Source organism: Mugil cephalus, chromosome 19 (genome assembly GCF_022458985.1).
Source record: "Mugil cephalus isolate CIBA_MC_2020 chromosome 19, CIBA_Mcephalus_1.1, whole genome shotgun sequence".
In the NCBI taxonomy this organism is placed as follows: Eukaryota; Metazoa; Chordata; class Actinopteri; order Mugiliformes; family Mugilidae; genus Mugil; species Mugil cephalus.
In genome coordinates this window covers 8001198-8022391 of record NC_061788.1, presented here as the reverse complement: position 1 = coordinate 8022391, position 21194 = coordinate 8001198, and the positions used below count along the sequence as shown (strand labels likewise).

Genomic DNA, 21194 nt, shown 5'->3' with positions numbered 1-21194 from the left:
TTAATACAGTGCACTTAAATCCACACCTGCTTCACAGCAGAAATACCCTGTAGATTTAATTCAGCCTAAAAAAAAAAAAGCAAAAAAAAGCTGCACTATATATTTGAACCCCCCTCCTTCCTTGGCCTTTCCAAATATGTGTACATGTTAGGTTGATAGATGGATGTTATATTTATACCTGGCCAGGCTTCTCGTGAGAAACCCTCCCCTCTCAGCTGCAGGGCTGCTGACGGCAGGCTGAATTCTGCCTTAGTGGCCACACAGCACACAAGGAAACAGATGGGTAATAAGGTCACAGCAGACGCACCTCTCACTAGCACAGACAAATTGCAGACACGGCAGCTGTGCTGACTCAGGACAACATTAGACCCAGGGGGATTGAATTAAGACCTCTTTTTTTAAAAAGGGAAAAAAAAAATGAGGAGGTTGTTGCTTTCTGTTGTTTCTCTTTCATGTGGATGTTGGTACCAAATGGATGTTAAGAAAGGCTTTTAAACAAAAAGGCTTTTTTTTTTTTTAAACAACTTCTTAGGAGGAATGATGCAGACTGTTGTCTTTATCTTTTAAAGTATGGTCTGCTGTGTGTTACTAACCTATTTTCCCTGTCTAATCCCAAATCTTGCAATCTGATATCCTCTTATTTGTTCAATGATATGACTTTTTCTGACAAATTAAATTTCGAAGCAAAAATACTTATTTAAACACTCTTTATTTTACAATAGTACTTCCTACAGTCTGTGGGATAGGTCATTAAATTATTACATATTTTCAAACAAACAGGCACATTAACTCCTTAATTGTGGCTTTTTCACCTATATTTCTTTTTTCTTCTTTTTTTTAAAATCTTCATCTTTTGTCCCTGTAGTGGTTCTGATTCAGAGTAAGCACTGCAATAATTACAATAACACGCATCTTTAAATAAACCGACATATAAACAGTACGCTACCATACAAGTTTGGCGAATAAAAATCTGTGTTCAGTGCATAATGTGCATGGCATCGGAGAAGATACATTCATCGTCCGGTTGTCTGCAGGCGCCCGCTTCAGTCCTCCGTGTCGGAGCTGTCCGCCGGGTCGGTGTTGTGGGTCAGCATGTAGTTGTCCATGTCGATGGAGGGGCAGTTGTGGATGGAGTAGCGCAGACGCTCGGCGAGGACGGCCTGGCTCGTGTACGGCGGCAGGCGGAGCAGGAAGAAGCAGGTCTGAGCGGTCGGGAGTCCGTTGATGGGCTGGAGGTGAGCAGTGCAGGAGACATTTACATATACTGCACGTGACATCACAGCAAACAAACTCTCCATGGTTACGAGAGAGGCAACATCATGTACTAGTGTCCAAAAGGGGTAAAACCAGGTGACTCCCACTCCTCCTTCCACCACTGGGCCAAATCTTACTTATTAATTGATGCAACTTTAGCAATGACGACCTTACCCTGTCCACCTTGATGATTTGAAACTTCTGTGAGATGTCCGCCGGGTTGGAAGGCAGCCTGGACCTGCCAGAGACGAAGCGCAGGAAAAGCACCCGCTCCTCGTTGGTGAACTCCTCCAAGCTCTGCCACAGCCAGCCAATGAGCTGGTGGCTCTCGGTGATGTCACGGTAACGCACCAGCTTCTTCAGCATCTCCACCGAGACCTCCGGCAGGCCGCAGACCAGCTGCTCCAGCTGCTGCGCCGTCAGCAGGGAGAGGAGGGGCACGGGGATGATGGTGGACATGCCCTCTCTGACTGCTGCCACCTGGACATAACAGGGCAAGCTCAGCTTTGATACTTCTGAGGACGAGACAACAACAAACGGGCTGTGTGGTGTGTGCTAATGGAAACTGCTGGGTGTTAAAACGTGGAAGTGGGGTTTCTCATGTCTGGACAAAAGAGGGAAATCCACACCAAAGTCTGTCTGTGCACGATAATGACGCCTGTGTGATCCAGGTCTGGTGGTTTCAATTGTTTATTTACTCAGATCAAATAAGATTTTTAATGCACCCTCACTATAAAACCAGAAACTGGTCAAATTAGACTTTTACTTATCTGTAAGAGAAACTGGGTAATTAAGTCTGAAATTAGAATCACAGCTTCATTCTACTTCTCCTTAAAAATTTTGTCTAGCGTACGATTTATTTGCCAAATAAAGCGCAGTCATTTTGCGTAATCGCTTCCATCCGTCCACACAGCTGGATGAGACTAACACCCTGTTTTATCACTGTTTCTGCATCATTTTCCACAGTTGCTTCCTCCCCTTTTGCTACAGTTTAACGGCACCTGAGGGGAGAATCGGTGCCACAAGCTCTTTATCTCGAGGCACTTCGCATCTAACGCGGTGACGGCATAGAGCCAAAGAAAGGCGGCGGTTTTACTGCAGCTATTGACAAGCTGAACAGATTTAGGACCTTTGGTGCATCCTGAAGACATCAGTGTTGCATTGCATCCAAACGTATAACACCGTGCGCATACTGATGCAGATTTGTTAAATATCCCCTTCAAACCTGCGAGTCCATCTCATGCAGTCTGTGTTCCAGAGCTCTCTCCACATATTCAGTGCGGTTGGTAAAGGTTAGGGATATGTTTTGACCTCCGGGGACCACGGGCACCAGCCGGCCATCTGCACTGTGAGCCATGAACGAATCCAGCGGGATCATCTTCAGAGAGACGGGACAGAAGGACGGTGCAGAGAAAGAAGCGAGGGGTTGGTGAATAAATATTAAACAGTGCGGGCTTTTAACCCGGAATAAACCCGTTCACACCGCGTCGTACCACGTGGAAATTCTCCTCGGTGATTCCGCTGTTTTCTAGGTGAAGGATGCCCTGGAGGGTGCGGTGGGTGAGCAGGTCCACCTCCTCCAGGTCGGCCCCTCCCAGCGGCATCGAGCAAAGCTGTTTCCACACCCAAGGAGCCAGATGTAAGTCCAGGGGTTTTTTGGTGCGGATGGCCACCGCCATGAGGATCCCCAAGAAGCGAAACTGGACCATGTGATCCTCTGAGTGGGCGGCCGGATTCAGCAGGAACCTGCGAACGGTGAAGATCAGTTTTGAGAACTTGATGTTCTATCATCATCGTCATCGATGCAGAGAAAGATGCGCACCTGTCAGTGTTGCTGCCCACATCTGCAAAGCTGTTGGGAGTATGGACGAGAAGATCCACCACGCCGGACTGCAGCTCCTGGTGCACGCAACAAGTTGTCAGTTTACATAAAGCACAGTCGGCGTTGTTAGCCACCCGTGATGCTTTTTTTGTTGTTTTCGTTCTACCTGACACATCTCCGTGATGGTGTCGTCAAACACTCCCCCGGCATCGTCCGCGCCCTCTCCCACCAGCTTGACCTTCCAGGCCCGTGACGGCAGACGCAGCTCTAGAGGATTCAGGCTCACGACCTGCTTCGCGATCTGCACAAAGATGGGCTTGCTGGATCGCCCTCTGTGGGAATGTAGAACATATATGATGTTGCTTGTAAAGACGGTGTAAAGCAACCTTGCATCAAAGTGCCATAAAAAAAAAAGGAAACCATGCAGACTGAAATTCACGGTCATCCTTGCCTTGTGGAAATCCGCTTCACAGTGATCTGTGGTCCATATGTTTTGCCCTGGGTCATTGTTCTGCCAATGGTGCGCACAAGAGGAAGAGTATTGACCTTGGGTGATAGAAGGCCTCTGAGCTCACCCCGGATGATGGCTGTCGTCCCTGAACTGTAGCGTGAAGTGGACGCCTGAATATATAATAAAAAAAAAAAAAAAGGACTGAATGGAGCATCACGACCGAGCCACAGGTGCTCGACTATTGGCAGGAATACTGTTATTTCTTCCTAAGATTTGTTCTTTCGGCGTATTTTGAAGAGCACACATAGGATTAAAGTTACCGAATTCTTGGCGTCCAGGTTGAGCAGCCTCCAGGATTTGTACATGAGATCAGAGAAGTGGTAGAGTACCCTGAGGCGCATGCTGAGGACATCGGGGCTGCAGTCTTTCAGCGTGTTGTACTGGGGAGGGACAGACTGTGGAAGGCCTAGCTGGAAATTTCCAGAGCCACCTGCAGATGAAGGTAACATATGGAGTCCCAGGTGGATTCCCTTTCATGGATCAGAGAGTATTTGTGTGTGCACAGTTACCGCAGGACTGTGTGTGTGTGTGTACCTGAGTTTTTCATCGAGGTAGATGGGGTTGTCCATGCTGAACTGTGACAGCGGCCAGCAGAGATCTGTCTGATGTTTTTGCCCTGAAGGGCTGTTATGAGAGTGGGCTCCTTCACAAGGTTGGAGTGTCCGAGGCCAAGCTAAAAAAAAATAAAATAAAAAAAATACAAGAGGGCAGTCGGAGGAGAGCCTCAGATGTGCAATGCAATGTCGTACTCCCCAAGTGTGTATTTTTTTAATAGAGAATACCGGTTACCTGTCCCTCACTGTTGCAGCCCCAGGCGTACACATCTCCAGTGGAAGTCAAGGCGAGCACGTGTTCACAGCCCACAGCGATATCTTCTATAAACAGCCCTTCCAGAGATGGAACAACCTGAGGGCAGGATTTGTTCTTCAGCATGGAGTCGGGCAGGCCAATCAGACGCTCTGAAGGAGAACGAGGAAGAGAAGCAAAACAACGGTAACACACATACCAGCATTATTTGTCAGTAGCACAAGAACGTACTGAACGTGTTGTTAAGTGACTCCTCGTGGTGAAATAAAAAATAAAAGTCACAATGGCTTAGACTAACAACAATTTGTAATCCAAAATCTTTTATACATTTTAGATGTATTGTTCTGTATGAGGTATCAAAAATTAGATGTCACTTATAATTTAAATTATTTTTTAAAAGGTCAATTCAGACAGTCTTGAGCACATCACCATTATTTTCATGAATAATTGAAACACTTTTGAACCTTAAATTATGACTTTGGCTGCAAACACACGAAATTAGTTGAAATCTGGTCCACCTACAGTAGACAACTGGCTTTATTATTACTGGATGGAAAGATGTACGTTCCTAAAAAGGACCTTTACATGGCAACATGGGAAAAGTGGTCTTTGTTTCTTGGAGAAGAGAGTGATATGTACTAGGGCTTTCCACATTATCATGATTGGACAGTTCATTTCTTTTCTTTGCGATGTATTCTGTATGTTTTTGCTGGAGGAGTACTCCACGGGTTGTGTGATGAGTGGATATCGGGAGTTTAATGTGGACTAGTGATTATGTTCATGCACTGTGATTGTTGTTGTTTTTTTGTTTGTTTTTTTAAAAAGTCTCTGTTCAGAAAAAAATATCAAAACATTATCCACTTTCCACAACGCAATCGACTTTCACAGTTTTAAAAAGTACCTTGTCCAAACGTGTAGACGTGTCCATCACAGGCCAACGCCACAGAGAACTGAGTTCCACAACTGACCTTCTTGATTCCCTTGTTGCAAAGCGATTCCACCTTCTACACGACAAAAAAAAAAAAATCATCTACAGTCCAAACAAGTAGAAGCTCTAAATAAAATGAATGAGTGAATGTCTGTAATTTATAATTTACCTGAGGGTAGTATTTCGCTGTGGAGGAACCGGTTCCCAGTTTTCCATAATCTCCATCTCCAAACGCCCACACGACCGAGCCATCGAGAGAGAGCACTAAAGTGTGGTTGAGACCACATGACACCTGGAAAAAATGTAACAGTTTTTAATAATTTTCTTTGTGCAGTGAGGAGAATTTACCAACATCTCAATCTAAACTAAACCCTGTCTAGTTATTTCCCACCTGTCCAACATGGTATCCCTCCAGTGCAGCCACCCTTTCAGGCAACATCTTATTGGATGTCGACCTTTGACCCAGGCGGCCGGATTCTCCACTGCCGAAGGTGAACAACTTTCCATCTGCTGTGACTACAGCAGAGTGACGAAAGCCACAGGCGAGCTGGGAAAGAAAAATCAGTGTCAGTGTCTGTAACTCTCTTAAAATGCAGTGTTTGTGTCAGAAAACACTGTAAAGCAGTACACACAATTACAGACTTGGGCAACATAAGTTTCTAAGATGTTACAAACCATCACGTGAAAGAAAGCACTAAAATAACAGTTTATTTTTACCTGGACGACCTCTTCTCCTTGTAAGGCCTCGATCTGTTTGGGTCTCCTCTGTCTTTCGCTGTTGCCGTGTCCCAGTTTTCCAAAGTCTCCATCTCCCCAGCTGAACACCTCCCCAGTCTCAGTCAGGGCCATCGAGTGTCCGTCTGACCCACAGGACGTCACCAGCTGAGTCACCACATAACCTGCAACCCCCCCCAAAAAACAATTAGACTTTAATAGAAGCCACTAACTGAAATGTCTCAAAAGCGGCCCTGGCTGGTTTACTGTACCTTGAAAAGCTGAGATGATAGTGGGCACATAGAGATCATCAGAATTCCCCTGGCCCAGTCGGCCATATTGCCCTTCTCCTACAGCCAGTACAGTCCCATTGGACTGGAGCAGGAAGGTGCAGTTCTGACCACACACGATCTGAATGACAATGGGAACAGCAGAAACATGAGAAAACAGCAGCTTCAGAGAACAAAGGCTACGTCCTGAGGGGAAAAGTTGTGACCTGTTGCGTCTGTAACAGAGAAGGCGCCAGTGTCGGCATCATGAGGTTCGTTCCCACTCCTGCCAACTGTCCGAAACGTCCGTTCCCCCAAAGATACACCACACTTTTTCCTCCTTGTTGCCAGTCCTAAGAAACAAAGCAAGTAGTCTAGTTAGTGTTTGTCTATTATTTTATTGTGTCATGTTTTTAAAGCAGGTGAAGATATTACCTCTGGTCTGCTGGTGGCCCATGACATTAGCTGCTCGTCCATCCTGAAGCTCCACTTACTGTTGTCCTAGAAGACGAATTGCAAGATGCTAAAGCTGGAGAAACTTACGTACATTTCAGGCAGCTCAGATTTCTGTTATGTTATAACAATAAAAGCACGAAGAGAGCCGTTACCACTCACCAGTGCTTTGATAATTTCAGAATCTTGCACCCCCAGAAACTCTGCAACAATGAAGGATTCTGGGAAGGCAGTTCCGCTGGCAATAGCCTCAGCGCTGCGGACGGTGGTGGCGTAAGTGACCAGCCAGCTCCACTCTGACGGGCAGGAGTGAGCATCGGGACAGATGTGGTGCGGGGGGCGTGGGAAGCAGCACAGATGTTTCTCCAAGGACAAACCAACAGCCAGGGAGGCCAGACTCTGCAGGAAGGCACTGTGGACAAGCTGGTCACCTGCTGCGACGTGGCTCTGCATTTAGAGAAAACATTCGGAGTCATGTCTCTGCTGAGGCGCACGGAGCAACTTTAATGCGGAGCAACTTTAAAAACTAGACTGAAGACTGACCCGCTCGTAGCTGTATTGCTCCTGCAGCAACAAGGGCAGCCTCTCCAGGAACACAGCCAAACAAGGCGCTCGATTTAGACCCAAGATGTTCTGGCTTCTGAGGACCATGCGACAGGAAGCTAGCACGTGGTTCTGACTGATCCAGTCGGGGTTGCAGCAGATCAACAGCACGTCCTGGGAAATACCAAGGTAGTGGCGATGTGAAATGACGCGATGAAGAACTGATATTGTGGCTACCTTTATGGTTTGAGTAATCCACATTACCTTTGACCTCCCGAAGCAGGCAGCTACACCTAAGTTTGGTATCCAGGTAGTGTTGACAACTGAGCCCAAGCCTGTAACCGTCTGTAACACTGAACCATCCTGGAAGAAAAAGAGAGAAATAGGCAGATTTAGTGCGTGTTCAACAGAATACCACCAGAATTAGGGATGCACCGATCCGATATTTGTATCGGTACCGGTATCGGGTATCGGTAACAATAAGGTGATCCATATCGGTAATGGAAGTTTAATTCCCATTTGCACTAAACTATATTAAGAGCCGATTGCTATTTATTTTGAAAGTCTACCAACAAAGCTAGGGAAGCTATTGTTTTTTCTCAATTTCAGCTCCTTTATTTATTATTTTATAGTTATTTTGTTTTAAACTGGATTTTGAATCCATAATTGCACTGACCGAACCAGTTATACTTGTTATATTTTTTATGGTTAAGATTGTTTTACTGGTGCACAATTATCAAATAAATAAGTAATTCAGTACATTTATATCTGTTTATTTGTTTTTAAAAAAATAGGAAAGAAATGTTTAAGTCAAGTCTGATGTTGCCTTGCACAAAAGAATGATCCCAGTCTTTTCCACACAATGAAACTTACCATTTGTTACCATAATTCTGCACTATTTTTCTGTATTGGTATCGGATCGGCCGATACTAAACCTCAGATATCCTATCGGTGGTGAATAAGGCGGATCGGTGCATCCCTTCCAGAAATTGCTTCATTGCTTCATCACAGGAAAAGTTATTTTCTGACCTGTAGGGACCAGATGTTGAGGAGTCCCCCTATCCCTCCAGAAACCAGCGCCAATCCACTGGAGCAGAATGAAAGGGACTTCACCGCTGTAATGTGGCCATGAAGCACAAATGCGCACTTTGCACTATCCTGCTGTAAAATGAAGAAGAGACAGATGGTTTTAGATGACAGGATTACTATCCCGGTAATAGGTAAGGTTCAAGATATAAGTAGCACCAAGGCCGCACAAAGAGTTCCAGCAGCAGATCCACACTGACCTTGACCTCACTGCTTTTATCCTGGGAGCTGTTCAACATGTTGGGCGAAGATACAATGGTGCCCCCTTGTGGTAGCGTCCAGACATGCACCGAGCCATTCTGACAACCTCTGTACAAAAAAACATGGGGAATAATGTAAGAAACAAAAAAAAGAGAAGAGAATATTCAGAGAGAGAGAATGAAGGAGGAATTAAAAATACTCACACAGCCATCATGAGCCTGGGGTCAGGAGCCCTGCCAGCGAGTGGGCACCACTCTGCGATGTTAACAGTGCTAGTGTGGAAGAGAGAGTGGAGGGTCACCCAGGTGGCCCCAGACTGTCCCAAAATCTTCACTACCTCTGACCTCCCCAAACAGAGGAGCAAGTGTCCTGTGGGGTCCCACTTTAGGGACGTCACACTGTCCTACAGAAGGAGGAAGGAGCGGTTAGAAAGCACAAAGTGGGGGATAAACAACACCAGTGGGTGATAAAACATGACAGATTTAAAAAAAAAAAAAAAAAACTTCAATGTCAAACAATTGTATGTACAGTATATTGCATGTATGATGATTGTGTAGATGGCAAACCTGAAAGAGAGGCAGCACTACAGGCTGCTCGTTTTCATAGGTCTCAGTTGTGGCCAAAAGGATCTTCCCACTGGGATAGCCGACTGCAAAAGGCTTGTCCTCACTGTGCCACGCTACACACTGGGGCGCTAGGTAAGATCAGAGAGATAAAATTCAGTGTTTAAGTCTTTTGATATGAAGTCATCTGTATATGCGGAGTTTAAAGCTTTTTTTTTTTTAGCTGAAGATGTATATAATTTTTGTTGTGGGGTAAATGTGAAGTGAGAGCTAACGAGTGATTATCTTAATTTAGCATTAAGAAGGGGACTAGAGCCAGCTAGCTGACAGTCTGGCAAACCCCCAGATTACAGGATAAATTAAGCTCCCCGGGTCTAGCTTTATTTTAACTATACTGAAGTCAGCTTTTATATCAGATGATATGTTTGTTGTATTAAATTTAGATGAATAAGAGGGTTTTAAATCAGCGTCGTTTGTCCTCTCGTCACCTTCTTTCCTGTAGCAGTGGGTGAGTTCAGTGCTCTTCACCACCAGCTCTATTTCCTGCATCGTGACCTGCAGCCAGCAGAGGGTGCCATCCAGCCGTCCCACCAACAGGCTCTCGGCAGACCTGTTCTTACAGGCCGCTAGCTGGTCGAGCACCCACAAGCTGAAGGTCTGAGCCCAGCAAAGAGCTGTGACCCGAGAACCCTGGGCCTCCACGTGACAGATGGATCCTGGAAAGTGACGAAAACAAGTCAGCTGTCTGTAGAAATCGCTGCACGACACTCGGAAATGTACTGCTGCAATTGTTACGTCAAAGAATTATTCATTCTTCTTCTCTGTACTCATTTTAAATCTGGGTTTTAGTTGTGTAGCTGTGGTATATTTTATGTTTCTTAAAATATTTTTGGATGAGCAACTGAGTATAGAAGCCCCGTGTTTTTTTCCTCTACTTGCACTGTTTCATTATTTGCCCTATTGTGTATTTTTTAAAAAATGTGCAAAATAAAGAACTTGAAACTTGAAGTTTTGCTGCTCCATCCACAAAAAATTGTAATAATAATGATAAAATATAATAATTTCTAATTATTATTTTAATCTTTGTATCAGAGTCAGATTTATATCAGAAGCATCGTAGCATTTACAATTATTTCCAGACCATAGACCTGGTAAATGCAGGTCTATGGTCAATAGTATTTTTTATGTTGCAGTGGAATAACTAGTTCCATTCTTATGTTTTTGATTTATTTGATTAAACGTTTAACAGCTATATTAACAGCTATAATAACAGGTGTAACAACTATAACATCAGAGGCTAATAAAATTAAATGGATTTACCTCTAATGTTCATGATGTTGATGTGTTTGTTCTCCGGCGCAGCCAGAAAGTTTCCCCCTGTGCTCCAGTACACAGGAGACATGTGGTGACACCTGCCAGCCCTCTCACTGCTTGATCTGTCCGTCTTACTGCAAAACATGAGCAGGGACAAATACGACTTCACTGTCTGCAGCCTAGAGAATGATTTTATTTCTCATATCTTTATAATGTTCACGCCTGACCTGGTAATACAAGAGAAGGTGGTCTGTAACTCCACAGTGTTCTGGCTGATGCTCCACAGCTGCACAACCTTGTCCTGAGAGCATGTAGCCAAAAGACTCTGCTCACTGCTCCAGGAACAGCTGGCCACCTGAATGTAGATGAAACAACACTTTTACGACATGCTTAATTATTCACTAAAAATGTGCCCACTGACTAAATCATTGGCAGGTCCGTGGACACAGAGCACCACTGAAATAATCCCTGAAAAGCAATGGTGTGATTAGCTTTTGGAGGCAGAACTAAGTTCAACAGTTCAATGCGTAAAACGGACCTTGTTATAATGTCCTTCCAGTCTCTTGAGAGGACATTTACGCAAGTCGCCAGCCAGGTCACTGTACGTCTGGGGCCGGTGAGGACTGTCTCTCCCTGTGGCCGCCAGCGCCTGCACCAGCTGCTGTGCTGCCCACTGGCGGTGTCTGCTGGTCAGCCTGGCGGACAGGACGCACGCCGCTAACGCGTTTGCCAGCTCCAGGGGGCCCACTCTGGCGCTCGGGTGTGGTAACGGGGAAGGAGGCAAGGACGAAGAAGAAGAAGACGCCCCTTGGTTTCCTGTATCTGGGTCACACGGGCGCATACGCGGGGTAGAGGTACCATGAATAACACTGTAATCAATGATTACACATAACACACCTAATTAAATATACCCCACTCTCTCTCACCATTAGCCTCGTGCTCAGCTCTGTCCGGGCCGTGACAGTGAGCGCTCTTTTCGGTGAGCAAGGACACCAGACTTTGCGTGACCAGGAATGTTGGGGGAGTCTGGTCGTTGTAGTCCCTCTGCTGCAGAGCTCCCTGTGTTGCAACTGTCAGACAAGTCCTCTGCTGTGGGTCACTGATGGCCCCGATGTTCACCCCAGTAGCTGCCGCCATTAGGTCCTAGAGGCAGGAAGACGACGTTCAGCTTTTAGAATTTGGTCTCCGTTCATTTTTTGGAAAGTTTGAGATGCGCCGTTATAAAACCTGGATACATTTATCACTTATAATTAGCAGAGCTAGAAAATAACCCAAAGTAACAAATCTGAATCAAGTATAGAGGAACACCAAGAAGCAACAACCTTCAACCAGATGTTACTCTGAGACCCCTAGGGGATCCACAGAGGTACTGCAGGGAAAATCGCAAAATATTTGGTTGATTAGATATTTTATATATATATATATATATTTTGACCTTTTAATCTAAGCCTCCTACACATACTAACCCCTATTGTAGTCAATCTGTCAATTATTTTCTTTTCTATATATGCAAGACTTATAAAATAATAATTATTTGAATAGCTTACCATAATATTTAATGCAAAATGAGAATAATAATGTATATTTATAAATAGTACTAGTTTAATATAGAACACATATAGTAGGTAGGAGTGTCCCTACTTAATCTCTCCATTAGTTTGGGGGTCCTTGGCCTGATAAACGTTGAAAATCCCTACAATCTGTGGATTGACACTGACCTGGGTGCATATCTCCACTAGCTGTCTGTAAGCGGTGGGGCTGTGGGAAACCACGCTGCCAATGGCTGAGGTTAGAAAGCTGAGGCAGGTGGAGTTGTTCCGTTCGGTCGCCAGTCCCTTCACACCGGACTGGCTGTCCACACAGGTGTGAGCTCTGCCGCCGGCCGCTAAAGTCATCAAACGGACCAAGATGCGGATGTCGGCTAGACCCAAGGACTCTAGTCCGTTAGACTGGCTGCACAATGACGCACTGGAGGACGGAAGACAGAAAAGATCCTTGAAATCGCTCGTCGAAAACACATTCAATAGATATTACATGAGGGCGTTGTTGCGCTCATGGATACCTTGAGGCAGTCTGAGACAGTGCTCTCATCACCATGCTGTAAGCTAGCAGAATCTGAGCGGTGGATGTGACTCTTCTTAAAGCTTTTAGCCTGTCGTGAGAGTCCCTCAGTGACACTGCCTGCTGTCCTAGGCTCAGAGACGTCTTCTGCTCAACAAGGGCGTTTCCTACAGTACATATAACAAAGCATTCCATTAATTACGGGACAAAATGTTTTTAAAAAAAGGCACATGACATTCATCCGGTGTGAACGCAAAAACGTCACCGGATCCAGTGAAATGAACATGTATGAGCTGCTATGTTCCAGCTATGATACATGAATCATAATGCTGCAGTGAGTTTAACCAGGGTTGGACACTTGCTGCCAGGAAGCACAGAGGGAACGTGGGCGTGTGTTACAAGTGTCAAGCGTGCTAAATTATAATCTGAGAAAAAAGAAATAACACAATCATTCACTGCAACATGAACAGAAAGACAGACAGCCACTGAGTAACTGTGACCTCAGTCTCTGAATATGTCCAGGAATTTATTATTTCCAGAGGTGTAGATACGGAATATATTAAATTATGGTTGTGGGTGCTTGGTTTGATCAAATACAAAAAGACAAATCATACATTACAGGTGCATTAAAGGGGTTTGTACTGTCCAGTCTTTTAAATATACATTTTTTTGTCCATTCCCTAATGTACAAGTTTGCATGGAAATGTCAAAAGACATTTTTTGTACATGTGATCTTCTGAAATTTTATGTTAACTACAACTATTTTGAAATCAAAGTGATTGTGATGCAGTCGTAAAAAAGTGTTACCTTTGTTCGTGGCTCTTGTAGGACTGGTCGAGCTGTAAACCAGGGCTCCGAGTGGATCTGGTTCAGTAAAAACTATGGGGTCTGGCACCAGCTTCTTTTCAGTCAGTCCCAGCGGTCTCAGCAGGACTCCAAAGTCCTCCTGTCCTGTCAGTTTGTCCGTGTCATACTCGTCTTGGTGGCTCATTTCCCAGTCATCTGCGTAAACACAAGCACCATTCATATTATAAAAACACTCTTCTAATATAAAAGTGTTAGAAATAATTTTATCGTGCACCACGTCAGAGTGGACGTGACCCTTCCCTACCATCAGAAGTGCTGTCCATTTGGCCGACCAAGTCAGATGTCAGACCTTTTATCCTAAAGAAGAGGAGGACACATTAACAAAGCACATATTCTCTCTCACTTAGTATGTGTAGCCATCACAGAATTATTAGATTGGAAATACTGCACCAATGCATAAGCAGCTAACAGCATGGAGCTTCAAAAAATAAATAAAAATAAATAAAAATATGATTGATATTGTATTGATCCCTGTCTGGAAATTGTGTTCCTGCGGTTCCATTTAAATATTAAAATACATATGTATTTTTATTTATTTATTTACAGGTAATAGTGTTATATGCTTTATAGTGCATGTACTGCACCGTATATATTGGTTTAAATATTTATTATCTTGTATTTCGTTGAATCCAAACTATGGAGTTTTATTTAACTTCTTAACAAAAAGAGAAAAGCAAACAGATTTTTCTTTATGTTTTTATTTTTTTATTTTGCTAATAGGTAGCAGATGAAGAGACGTCCACAGTAGCAGCAGCACAGATGATGCAGGGAACTGATCCCTGGTCTAGTTGTCTGGTGGTACTGGTGTCCATCCCCCTCCTCCACTGCTCTCTGACTAGCAGCAATCAGTGGAGGGGAAGTAGGTAACCTCCTGCTTGAGTTCTGTGTTGGATTTGTCTAGGAAGAAAAGATAAGATAATATTTAATTATCCCTGTGGGAAAATTAGGGTGTTACAGTACAAAATAAAAAATAGAACCAGGTAAAACAATAGAAATGACAGATACTTTCAGAAATAAAATGTAAAACAGTAAACATGTACAAAAAATATTTACCGATGATGATGCAGATGTTCAGCTTTAAGACACCAGTACTGTGTGGATGACTGTAGGTCTGTGGAAAGCTCTGCTTATTGCTGCGAAGAGCTTTTTGATGGCACCACGTTCCTCTGATTGTTTCCTCAGGTGATTTTTAAAAGAAGAAACAATGACGTCTTCTATTGGTGGATCCACTGAGACAATACGAATCCACACAGATGATTTGGAGCAGTGAAATGTTATTCATGTGTCCTTGAAAATGGCCTTGTCCGGGTTCTTCAACTTTTCCAGGTTGATGTTTAGACCTTCGCTCTCGACTTCAGCCCAGATCTCAGACAACAACCGCTGGTGGACGGCTTGTAGAGAATCTGTAGCAGAGGTCATCTTGGACTTCTTAAAGGCCCGTGAAACGAGGTTCTCTGCAACACTGCTCACAAACGTGATGCATGCTTTTTTACTTGCAGGACAGACTATTGCAGTGCCCTACCTTCTGGTCTTCCACCGCTTGTGGCGGCTAACAGTGGCCTTGTGTCTAGCGCCATGACATCCATCCGTAATATGCACTGAGAGCATCAGGGCGTACTCGGGGCCCTCTATGGACTTTTGAAACGCAGTTTGTGCCTCTGAATTTCCACCCGCATATGTTCTGGTGCTCTTAGAGACAATTTACGCACCTATCTAGTTTTATATTACCAGATTATTTTATAAATAATCTGTATTAGTTTAAAAATACACTTACACTTTACAAACTTAAAGTTTAACTCGAACATACCTTGAATTTTTAAGATCTCATAATAAGACTTTTTAATACTTTTAATGATCTTTCCTCAAAATTGAATTATCGACTTTTAATGCTTTTCAAGACCCTGCGGATACCCCGAGTATAATGATTGGACAATCATTCTGCATATCTCTCTGTAGTACCTCTCATATTTGGAGCTTGGGTCACTCAGGTTTGCAGCCAGATACCTTTCCCTGCAGGAGCTGCAGAGAAGGTAGAAGGGGAAGTTGGAGCCACATTCCCCTTTGAACCAGACGTCCACATAGGCCCCGGTGCTGTCGTAGCCCTTACGGGCAGCGCTCTGCCCACAGCCTGGGTGTCGTCTCTTTATGTGATTGTTAAATTGCAAGGTGAGGGTGTTGCAAAGTTCGCATTTCACCATTTGACTGTGTTCTTCCCCAGCCTAAAGCATGGAACATAAACAGATAACATTAATGTAATACAACATAAGAATACACAGGAAAGCACTGCATGCATCAACAAACTGTGTGTGTGTTACCTCAACTATCTGAAGTGTGTCTCTCTCCAAGCTGAAGAATGAAGGCGTGAGCAGGTCCTCATACGTTTCTTCGTGGTACGGGTCGTCCATGTAGCCCAACTCTGTCTCCTCCTCAGCAGAGAAGGGATGAAACTCCACCTGCTCTGGCCAATCACCAACCGCTGTGTGCTGTTGGTACAGCTGAGGGAGGGGGTTGGGTGATGGCAAGTCTGAAAAAATGATGTTCGTTGAACTTAAAAGGGTTTTCTTTCACCAACAACTGATTTTTGAGCATATTTTTGTGTGCGTGTTTAATTTCTGTTTTGATCCCGTGACTCTGACCTGCCCTTCGGAAGGACGTCCTCTGAGTTGGGCCTGATCGTCGCCGCCGCGCTGGAGGAGGTCTGTTCCTGGTGAGGTGGACATCCAAGAAGTTCTCCCTCTCTATCCAGTCGAGTCCTGGTAATAAGCTGTAAACGAATTAACACAATCCATAAGTGTATCAATCGTAATCATACAAATAACAGAAATGACCTTTTCAGCTTTGAAGTGTTCGTATACCTTTCATTGGTTTGGCTGGTGGGGCGCTCAGGACATTGCACTGTCTCCGGTCCATCTGGGGACGGGGTTTCAGGAGCACCCTCTGGTCTCTGTGACTCCACTGCTTGCTGCTCTTCTGTGAAGGGGTGCTCTAGCATCCAGCTGGCCAACACCTCAATGGTCTGAGAGTCCAGGTCACCTGCTACATCTGTGTTGGCCCAGAGAGACGTTGTACAGTCAGAGTTCAAAAAGATGGATCGTGGAGGGCTGCATTGCGAATTCATGGCAGACATCCCCAGCAAGATGTCCATGTTAGTCTGTATGGTTTAAGGCAGGTGTCTTCCATTTTTTTTAGGCCAAGGATCCCCAAATACTAATGGAGAGGTTAAGTAGGGACCCCCTAACTACTATATGTGTTATATATTAAACTCTGCCTAGTGCTATTTATAAATATACATTATTATCATCCTGCATTCAATATTAAGCTGTTTAAATAATACACAGTTTCAAATATTATTTTTTTTTATTTCAAACATGTGCATACATGTTTCTGGGATTTCACCTGGGGACTGAATAGGCTCTTGTCCAACTGTGGGGAAAATGACAGAGTCAGGGTGTAATACGTGGCCTTGTGATTGGCTCAGGAGCGATAGGGGCGGGGCCTACTGTGTACAGGAGGCTTAGATTGACAGGTCTAGTGTGGTGCTCTGTTGAGACAGTTCCAAAATATGTTGGTTTTATGTCACCGGTAATTTCTATTTAAAGACATTTTAATGTGTTTGGTTGAAAAATAAAAATAAAATGTATTAAAAAAAATGTCTAAGCAACCAAAGATTTTGCGACCCTGCCCTGCAGTACCTCCATGGAGCCCCTAGGTGGTCTAGGGGTGAAGCTACTGTGCAGAAAGGTTTACTGCATAATTTATGATTGGGAGGGAGAATCTAAAATTTAGATGCAAAAAGGTGGTGAGAACACATGACAGTGAATCTTTGTGCAATGTGTAAATGTGATAACGGTTGCAGTAACGTTGTAGTCTTCAGTAAGAAAGGGATTAAACTGCAAAGAAACTATTTCAAAATGTGCTGTTGTAGGAATCGGTAAAGAGTAACCCAGGAGAGGAGGGGAGAATCTGGAGATCATCCAACTAAATAAACTGTTCCAGGGTCGAGTTACTGAGAGACACTGAAAAACAACAAATAAAACACACACTACATTTTTGGAAGTACCTGTTTACGTCCACCTTGATAAACAGCATCCTAAAGCTAGTGAATACATTTTCTATCAAGGAAAATGCATTTCTTAAAAAAAATCTTTTTTTCAAATCCTACCAGTTTGCAACACACAATGAAGGACAGATGCTTAAAACATAAAGCACACGAAGCAAAAGATTTTGTGGCATCACACACACACAAACACTACACAAAGCAGTACCTGCTGCCTCCATGGCCCAGTAGATATGTCTCATAGAGAATCCCATTTCTAGCAACCGACTGGTGACAAACATTTGTGTCCGTTCTGGTGGTTGAGGAGAAAAGGAAAAGTACACAAAAAACAGAAAACAAAAACAAGCCCATGGCTCCAGTTTGAAATGTGCAATGTTGTGGAATTTAGCAGCTTAATAATTTGTCACATTTAAATCGCTCCCTTTTCTCAGTTCAGAGGATGAAAAGTCTCTCCTGAACACGTTTTACTTTTTAACTGTATCCTATCCATGATCCAGAGAGGAGACCTTTGGTCCAATGCACTTTCTGACATCGTTCAAAAATAATATCAACATAACTGACGATGAGAAAATGTGCCATTCAAGCATGTGAGTGTGTGCATGCATTTCATCATTTTAATAGACTTCCAGGAGCGGAGCAAAACACATGCTGTTTTGAGCAGCGGATCTGCTGTGACCAGTGGCTGAACATTTAAGACCATGCAGAAGACAGACAGTCCCCACTGTGTCACCATTGATCGACTTTGCTTCTTGTACCATAATACAGGGCGTAATTAACTTCTTTTTTAAATTACATTAAAGGCATGTATCAGTAAGAAACCAGCATGGGCAAAAATGGTTGCTAAAAGCTGGACTGACCTGCAGGACTGAAACGACTAGCAAAGCTCTTCCCTCTAAGACAGTTTATCTTGTAGCTCAGATTTTTAATTATCTGTGTGGCCTCGTGTCTCGACTTTCCAACGGCTTTCCCCCACCCCGTTACTGTTTCTGCGCTGGTTCTTACCCAAGCTGCTCCTGGCCTGTGTGCTGCAGGGGCCAGGCTCCATGAAGCTAGTCTGCTGTTCTGTGAAGGCATCACAAGAAGCAGAGCTGGCCAGGCTGAAGCAAGGGTGCAGCACTGGGGGGGTGCTAACCAGGCCCGTAAGCGTAGGGAACCGAGTTAGCACCATGTGCCTAGAGGAGGTGGAGATAAGTATATACAGTAACAACACAGTGGAAGCAGTGCTACGCTGACAGTATGAAACTCTGACCAGACAAGGCATGTGGGTGGCCTTTATTTAGCCTGATTTATTGCTTTGGGATGCCTACAAACCACAGTTAACCAAGCGTGTATCACTATATATCAGTTATATTAATGTCAACATTTTCCTGAAGACCATTATTGGTTCAAAAAAGGTACTTGTTTTATTGGTGTTCCTGTCAAAACAACCAAATCTCCTCCCTAGGCTTCTGATTTCATTTTTTAAGTTTATTATATAACCGTTTGATTTTTTTTTGCCTCTGAAACCGGAAATAACTGTGGCTGGGTTAGAAAAGGGACAAGCAGGCAGAGCTGCAGCCTAGGTTAAAGACAGTGCAGGCAAAATATTTCACTCCTTTTGCCATTTACAGTACATCCTAACTCACCCATTCCCTGGACTTCAGAATAGCTGCTGCTGTCAAAAGATACAGGTCTATAGCCATCAGTAACAACATGAGAACGGATGGTGTTGCTAATCACTCTGCTTGGGACTATTCAATATGTTTTTGAGAATAAACAGACAATGCTCTGTCAACACACACAAAAAAAAAAAACGTAAAGTATAATACTTTAATATCAGACCGTTGTTGTGTACTTACTGGAGGAGGCTGATTGGGAGGAAAGGGTTGAAATTATCTAGACCGTCTGCCTGCAGGTTTGTTGGCAGAGAGGATGCCAAGTCAGTGTTAGAGGAAGAGGCAGAGGCTCTGTTTGATTGGCCAAAGATTGCAGTTCCTTCGGACCCTGCTGAGTACAAGGACACAGAGCTGGAGGACTTTGAAATGGGCTGAGAGGACAAGTGGTGGCCTGATTCTGCAAGGAAAAGGTGGCGATGAAGGTTAGAGGACACATGTTTCTTCTCTGTTTCATCTGTTGTTGAGTCTTACGTTACCTGAGACAAGTCTAGAGTCTATAAATACAACTAGTTCAAGACTATAGATAAGCACACTGTTCTTTCATTTTTTCCCTTCCCTTCCAATAAGGCTTAATATTTAGATATTCGAGGCATTTCCCTTGCACTAAAAGGAGTTAAAGTTTACAGAGACCTAATTAAATCAGTAAGTACATACATCTACATACCTTTGCGGTCTTTGTCCTCCTGCAGCTGGTTAAGGGCTCCTCTGTATATCATGACTTGAGCTCTCTCCAAATCGACGAGGGACACCGTCTGCTTGATTGGACAGGGCCTGACCGCCCACTTCACCATGCTTTGTACCACATACTGCAGCACTGACTGCAGCTCAGCACTTTCATCCCATTGTTTACAGCTCGCCTTAGCCTGGTCAGAATTTGGACTGGAAATGGGGCTCACTGAGCTGTCGTGTTTGGGCACTAGGAGTAAATCCGACAGCTTCTCGCAGCTAAAAATGACAGTGAGAGATTTTAAGCCTCCGATGAGAAGGTACGAGACTTTAACAGCTCTCAGCTCCAGTGCAAAGGCGTCCAATTTGGAGGTTTGGGACGTCTGGGGAGGCTGAGCTACACAAGTCAACTCCTCGATCTTTGCGGCGTCTTTGGAGGATGAAGAGAACGGATCCGGCTCAACCTTCTGATCCTTAATCAGTTTCCTTTCATCTTCCGTCAGCCTTCTCACATCATCCGTCAGGTCTTCATCCAGACAGCCGTGCGCCTCGCCCTCTTTCATGTTCTCCTCGGAGTATTTCCTCCTCGGTGGTGGATGAGCCCCCAGCCACCCCTGCTCCTCCAGCAGCCCCATCAAATAAATCAAATCTAACAACACCGTCGGCTTGAGGCCTCCGAGGCGGGAGACATCACAGCAGCATATGTCGCAGGGCTCCAGTGAGACGATCGGCGTGTCGCTGGGTGACCAAGAATTCATGGAGCTTAGTTATTGGGAGGGACGGGAAGAACCCACAGATACAGCATGGAGTGACACCAGGACGGATTCAACAGGGATTAATGGATGTAAGAATGAAGAGGAAGAAGGAAGAAGAAAATAAGATCAGGGGGGTAAATGATGAAAATAAAGTAAAATGTTAGACACATTACAAGAGAGAATGAAAAAATAAACACTAACAAAAAGGATTAGACTAATAAACATGCCGGACCAAGACAAGAAACATATAAGAGTTGTTTAATGAAGTTAATGAGAATCAGAATTTCCAACGTTTAATCATGAGTTAGCGGGCATGTGACTATATTTTTGTAATACCTGACAGAGAGGTCCGCCTCCTCCCACTGAAGCTTGGCCAGGGAGCTCCCTTCTTTCAAGACCCCAAGCAGAATAGCCCTGCGCCCGCTGGGCTTGTGCAGGCACTGACCTCCGGCACGGAGGCCGCCGTCCACTCCTCCGATTACAGCCAGCACGGGCCACACTTCAGTGCAGAGAGCAGCGAGCTTGACTTCTGACAGGGACCGACGATGCGCCAGGAATTCCTTTGCGTCATCACCAGCTAGGTCTTTGTCTCTTTCCTTCTCTTCTCTTTCGGTGTGGCCTGTAGGGGAATGAGACAGAATCAACATTAAAATTAAACGAGAAAGTGT

At 44.3% G+C, this 21194-nt stretch overlaps 1 protein-coding gene across 9 annotated transcripts in view; it reads right to left on the bottom strand.

Moving 5' to 3' along the window:
* Positions 1-692: 692 nt before the first annotated feature.
* The window catches only part of LOC124996536 (probable E3 ubiquitin-protein ligase HERC1), a 38376-nt gene continuing 17874 nt past the window's right edge, over positions 693-21194 (bottom strand). For 2 of the 9 annotated variants that reach the window (XM_047569662.1, XM_047569670.1), the window contains 42 exons: positions 20863-21145; positions 19770-20533; positions 19289-19502; positions 18453-18622; positions 17659-17742; positions 16249-16435; positions 16030-16157; positions 15709-15917; positions 15353-15612; positions 13638-13690; positions 13334-13528; positions 12528-12693; positions 12184-12433; positions 11392-11608; positions 11004-11287; positions 10693-10820; positions 10472-10599; positions 9640-9867; positions 9155-9282; positions 8792-8991; positions 8588-8696; positions 8331-8462; positions 7566-7664; positions 7302-7475; positions 6921-7205; positions 6741-6806; positions 6533-6658; positions 6309-6447; positions 6040-6221; positions 5714-5869; positions 5492-5614; positions 5296-5398; positions 4377-4546; positions 4122-4260; positions 3848-4017; positions 3528-3697; positions 3243-3408; positions 3077-3153; positions 2748-3000; positions 2480-2632; positions 1429-1734; positions 693-1229 (listed from right to left, as the gene is read on the bottom strand). In XM_047569662.1, the coding sequence (XP_047425618.1) occupies positions 1044-1229; positions 1429-1734; positions 2480-2632; positions 2748-3000; positions 3077-3153; positions 3243-3408; positions 3528-3697; positions 3848-4017; positions 4122-4260; positions 4377-4546; positions 5296-5398; positions 5492-5614; positions 5714-5869; positions 6040-6221; positions 6309-6447; positions 6533-6658; positions 6741-6806; positions 6921-7205; positions 7302-7475; positions 7566-7664; positions 8331-8462; positions 8588-8696; positions 8792-8991; positions 9155-9282; positions 9640-9867; positions 10472-10599; positions 10693-10820; positions 11004-11287; positions 11392-11608; positions 12184-12433; positions 12528-12693; positions 13334-13528; positions 13638-13690; positions 15353-15612; positions 15709-15917; positions 16030-16157; positions 16249-16435; positions 17659-17742; positions 18453-18622; positions 19289-19502; positions 19770-20533; positions 20863-21145 (7760 nt within the window). In that variant the 3' untranslated portion in view covers positions 693-1043. Of the gene's footprint in view, positions 1230-1428; positions 1735-2479; positions 2633-2747; positions 3001-3076; positions 3154-3242; positions 3409-3527; positions 3698-3847; positions 4018-4121; positions 4261-4376; positions 4547-5295; positions 5399-5491; positions 5615-5713; positions 5870-6039; positions 6222-6308; positions 6448-6532; positions 6659-6740; positions 6807-6920; positions 7206-7301; positions 7476-7565; positions 7665-8330; positions 8463-8587; positions 8697-8791; positions 8992-9154; positions 9283-9639; positions 9868-10471; positions 10600-10692; positions 10821-11003; positions 11288-11391; positions 11609-12183; positions 12434-12527; positions 12694-13333; positions 13529-13637; positions 13691-15352; positions 15613-15708; positions 15918-16029; positions 16158-16248; positions 16436-17658; positions 17743-18452; positions 18623-19075; positions 19105-19288; positions 19503-19769; positions 20534-20862; positions 21146-21194 lie in introns of all 9 variants that reach the window. The other 7 variants (XM_047569668.1, XM_047569669.1, XM_047569663.1 and 4 more) reach the window with 7 other exon arrangements.